At 40.2% G+C, this 4,819-nt stretch overlaps 1 protein-coding gene across 1 annotated transcript in view; it reads left to right on the top strand.

The window, feature by feature from the left end:
* Positions 1–5: 5 nt before the first annotated feature.
* Positions 6–4,819, top strand: part of USP14 (ubiquitin specific peptidase 14) — a gene marked incomplete at its 5' end in the record, with an annotated part of 30,498 nt that continues 25,684 nt past the window's right edge. Inside the window, 3 exons of the mRNA XM_025209263.1 lie at positions 6–210; positions 2,226–2,371; positions 3,318–3,350. Coding sequence (XP_025065048.1) covers positions 6–210; positions 2,226–2,371; positions 3,318–3,350 — 384 coding nt within the window. The remainder of the gene's footprint in view (positions 211–2,225; positions 2,372–3,317; positions 3,351–4,819) is intronic.

Below are 4,819 nucleotides of genomic sequence, written 5' to 3'. Positions count from 1 at the left end.
TGCCGCAGGGCTCTGCGCGCGGCAAATCATCGAAAGGCTTCAAGAAGCCGCTGGGCCCCAGAGCTCGTTCTCCAGGCCAGCTCCCGCCCGAGGCCGGATCGTCCCTCTCCCGCCAAACGAGTGACTGGCGGAAAGGTAGCGTGGGAAGATCGCGTGCCCTAGCCAGCCACTGGGGAGCAGTCGTAGCCCGGTTAGGGCTGAAGCTAAGAGGTCGCAAAGTTTTTTTTAAAAGATGTGGCAGCCTGACGAGTTACCGTGTTTTTATCCAAAAAATAAATAAATTCTCTTCATCCACGACTGGTTTCAGATCAGTGAAAAAGCCAGTAGTTTAAGGCTATCTCTGTGATCGTTACGTGTTCCTCTGCCCTGAGCCAGCGGGTGGCAGAGAGGTGTAAAAGTCCTAAGTCACCAGTGTCGCCTTCTCTGGCCAGGCGATAGCAGAGGACTAGTTGTAGCCGTGCCAGGAACCATGCACTTCTGAAAACACGTTTGCTCTGCTTTGCAGCCTTTTAATGATGTTGTAACAATCTGAATAGTCTTAAAAGTTGTTGCACCAGTTTGAAGATGTACAGCTGTTGTGAAACCAGGCTATTTACCCTGGAAGCTTTCTTCTGCTCTAGGTCAATAATATCTTGACTTTGCCCTAGTTGTATTTTATGAATGGTTTCTTCCAGCTTTACTGCCAAGGGGACTATTGCTTATAATAGATAAATGTCCAGCACTCTTATGTCCACACAGCGCATTCAGCAAATGATTAATATATCACAGGGCTGCCCAACTGGCAGTTTGAGCCACATGTCACCTGGGAAGGCTCATCCTGTGGGCTCACACCTGATTGACTCCCCGACTGTCCCCACTCCTTTGGCTGCAATAACAACTATTCTCTCCAGACTTCTCCCCCTCCTGCCCCCCTTATGGCTGCTGCTTTCTGCCCTGTGGGGCGGGGCAGTCAGCTGCAGGAGCTGAGGGTGAGTCTGAGGCCACACCTAGGGTTAGGAGTGGGGAATGCAGTTATGCCATGCAGCAGTAGGGAGGTGCCCATGAGGCAATGTGTTGCAGCAGTGGGTGAGGGGGGAGCATCCACACAGTGCATGTGGTAGGGTCTGTGCAGGACATAGCCACGGCTAGCGCACATGGCTTAAAAGATGGGCAGCCCGTCTGAACTAAAGCAGTTACCAGTGATGGAATTATAAAATTCACGTTCCATTAAGAAGGAACGGCATGTCCACTGTTTGTTTTTTTGTGGTGCTACCTGTAGCAATTTGTCTGAATATGTAGTTGACAAATTTATCATGTGACTAGATGTAAAATAATCTCTGCAGCCAAAAGAATTATAACTGTTAAATAGAAACTTTGGGCTTTTTTTAAGTGTACAGGTTAACTACCTGTCTCTCTATTTTTGGGAGGAAGTCTATCATCTGTGCATTCCTTGAAGTTTTAGGGTGCAGGCATACAACTTGTTTAAGTTAGCTTTCCACTCTAGTAAAGGTGGAGTGGACCTTCAAGGCACAGCAGCTTTACACAGGCGTAAGTCATTTTGTTCTTGAGTAAAGTTATTTTTCAGAAAGTGACATAATATAACTATGTGTTTGTGTAAATTAACCTGTGCACCAATTATGTGTCTGCTTCCTTCATCTCAGGGTAGCAAATTGCCTAGTGCACACTGGCTGTGCTCTGCTATCTAACACCAGGTACCCATGATAGCTTCTACTGTAGCTCACTTTGGAGAGTTGTACCTGTTCCTCATTTTGTAGTAAAATCTAGGTTAAATTAGTCTGTAGCAATTATGTTGAGGATCTGTATTTTATGATAGCAGACATCTGGAAGCACGATCAATTGTAGTCATGCTCTTCCAGGTCAGTAGATTGATGGAAATAACTTTCAGTTTCTGCGTATAACAATTGGCGACAGAAGCAGTATCGTTGGTTGTCTTCTGAAACTTGCGTTCACTGCTGCCGAGCGGATTCTGAATGTATGTGATGCTTTTGGAAACAGAATTTGCATTTGCCTAACAGAATTCTATTTTATAGTTTCCTGAAGTAGTGTATTGTGAGGCTGGGATTGTGAGTAGTAAAGAAGTATCTTGAATAATTTTATATGGATAATCAAGCTGAAACTGAATTTATTGAGATGATTCAAGGTCTTGAATAAAATGAATAGTTTTAAATTATCTAAAGTTGATTGAACAGAAAATTATCTAGTTCTGTATTATTTTATCTTTGCAGTTAATGTAAAATGGGGAAAAGAGAAATTCGATGGCGTAGAGTTGAATACTGATGAACCTCCAATGGTATTCAAGGCACAGCTTTTTGCATTGACTGGAGTTCAGCCAGCCAGACAAAAAGTTATGTTGAAAGGAGGAACTCTGAAGGTAGATATCATAACTTTTCTGTATTCATTTCTCATACTTTTGTTCCCATATAATGTGTAATCAACATTAACAGTATTAAAAAAATTGTAAGCAGTGTTTCTGAATACAGGCAACCCCCACCTAGAGCTCTTAATTGGTTCTTGAAAAAACAAGTGTTAAGCAAAACTGAAAGTATTTGATGACCCAAGATGGTGACTGCAATTGTTTTTAATTACCCAAGATGGTGACAGTGAGCATTATAACAAAGCTCGCTAAGCGCTAAGTGAAATCAGGTATCAATTTAAAATTAGCGTTATAGTGAAACAGCATTAAATGAGGGTTGCCTGTAGTTGAAAACATTAAACTTTATATTGCTTTGTATTGTAGTTGCTTGTTACTGGGAAAGCTTCTTGCAGTGTCCATGATGATTGCTGTTGAAAGAGAGAAACTCTTTCAACAGCAATCAGCAACAGCAAACAGCAATGGTAAATTGTTCAACTTCTTTTGTACCATCTTAATCGCCAATATTTTTCTTATTTTTCTAAGAAATGAGCAGTTGGAACAGAATGCTGCACAGCTTGTTAAAGAACTTTAGCTTGTGCTCTTGTATTGCAGGCCAGTGAAAACAATCCTGAAGAGATGGTGCATTTCTGTGCCAGAGACTTGTCATACCAATATGACTGAATTTGGGCAACTTGCCTTTCTTTTTCTTCTAAAAGTTATGTTTTAATCTGACCAATAGTAGTGCAGCTGTAAATGGAGAGAGTCTTCTAGAAATGAAAAGTACCTTGTTGCTTATTAGTTTGATACAGGCATGCAAAATAATCAGATTAGTTAATATTTTACTATAATGGAAACTTAATGTGCTATTCAGAAAAAACGACTTGGTGAAAATATCAATTTGCCTTTTAAGTCTTTTGCCATAAGATAGTGACATTTACAATTGTTCTCTTCCCTTCAAACATAGGATGAAGAATGGGGCAACATCAAAATAAAGAACGTAAGTATTGAAATTGATTAAAATAGTACTTGTTTTACTTCCAAACTGGTAAATTCCTGAATGATTGAATTAGTGATGGCTTTCAGTTAAGTAGCTTGTAATTTCCATTCAATGGGGTGATAGATTTGGCCTTTTAGGGAAAAAAAAGGCAGCCTTTGGGAAGAAAAAGAGAGACTACTGGAGAAGTGCATTTAAAACTGTCCTGACTGTTTCATAACTTCAAAAGCCTTTAGTACTCTAGGGTACACACAATTTTGGAACATAATTGTTTAAATAGAAAACGTGCCATAAACATTTTAAGTTTTGCTCTCTACTAAGATTTTAGAAGAACCACATGTGGTAGTGTCCTCGTGGTATATATTAGGTTTGTTCCTTTTTAACTGACTTGCTCAGTGAGTTGTTTGCCCCCTTTCCTGCAGCATGACACAATTACTGAATGAATCTATGTTGCTTGTCCAGTATTCTGATCGAATAGGCAGTGCAGATGTTCTTTGTAAGTTTTTCCAAATGGTTTACTTTCTATTGGAATTTTCCCTCTCTTGTTCAGCAACAGTCTGGTGAGGAAAAATTCTTTATGAGAACTGACAATGAAGTTGCTTGACCCTTCTTGGTAGAAACTTGCACCAGGCTTTTATTAGTGGGCTTTGGCAGTTGATTGTAGCTGCTGTGATGAAGGCACTTGAATGCTGCTGTGATGAAGGCCCTATAAATACTTCGATAGGTAGAATTCTGATCCAGTGCTACATACCATGTACTGGTAGCCTTGTTTCATTAATTGATAACAACATTGAGTAGGATTTTAGGGAATTTATACTGTGTACAGGAAGATTCTGGGTATTTTGTTTACTAATTTTGGGGTATACTCTCTGTCTTTTCATATTTTTCAGAACCTGCAGCTAGATCCATTAAAGGGTAGGGGAGTGGTTGGGAAATACCAAGAGTATAGGATGGCCATTCTGCTCATGCTGTCCCAGGAAGGGTCATAGCATCTGTGAGGGGTTTTTTTGCCCTGACTCTGTCCGCCTCTAAAATGTTGGTCATCGTTGATAACTGTTTATTACCTTTTCTAAGATTCCTATACTGTGTAAATGCACAGACCTCCAAAGTTATGCAAGATTCATCTTGGGCACTCCCCAAAATGCATGTGAAAGGAAGAGGAAGCTTACTGCTGTTTTAAATATGAAAATTCCAGTAAACTTTTTATCCATTTAAATCTAAGTACAGCAACACTGATTAACTAATTGCTTGAGACCCAAAGTATCTTGAAAATCAAAGAAAAGAAAGGCCAAATAGTTTTCCCGTACTGAAATGTGAATAAAATTGACTCTGAAAGGCCAAAAATTAAGGGAATTTGAAAAGGTTTCATTGAAGATATTCTGTGGCTTAGATTCATAGATTCATAGATGTTAGGGCCGGAAGGGACCTCAATAGATCATTGAGTCCGACCCCCTGCATAGGCAGGAAAGAGT

Source organism: Alligator sinensis, unplaced genomic scaffold, assembly GCF_000455745.1.
Source record: "Alligator sinensis unplaced genomic scaffold, ASM45574v1 scaffold677_1, whole genome shotgun sequence".
In the NCBI taxonomy this organism is placed as follows: domain Eukaryota; kingdom Metazoa; phylum Chordata; order Crocodylia; family Alligatoridae; genus Alligator; species Alligator sinensis.
Note: the sequence above shows the minus strand (reverse complement) of the source record. Positions and strands in the feature narration are given on the sequence as shown.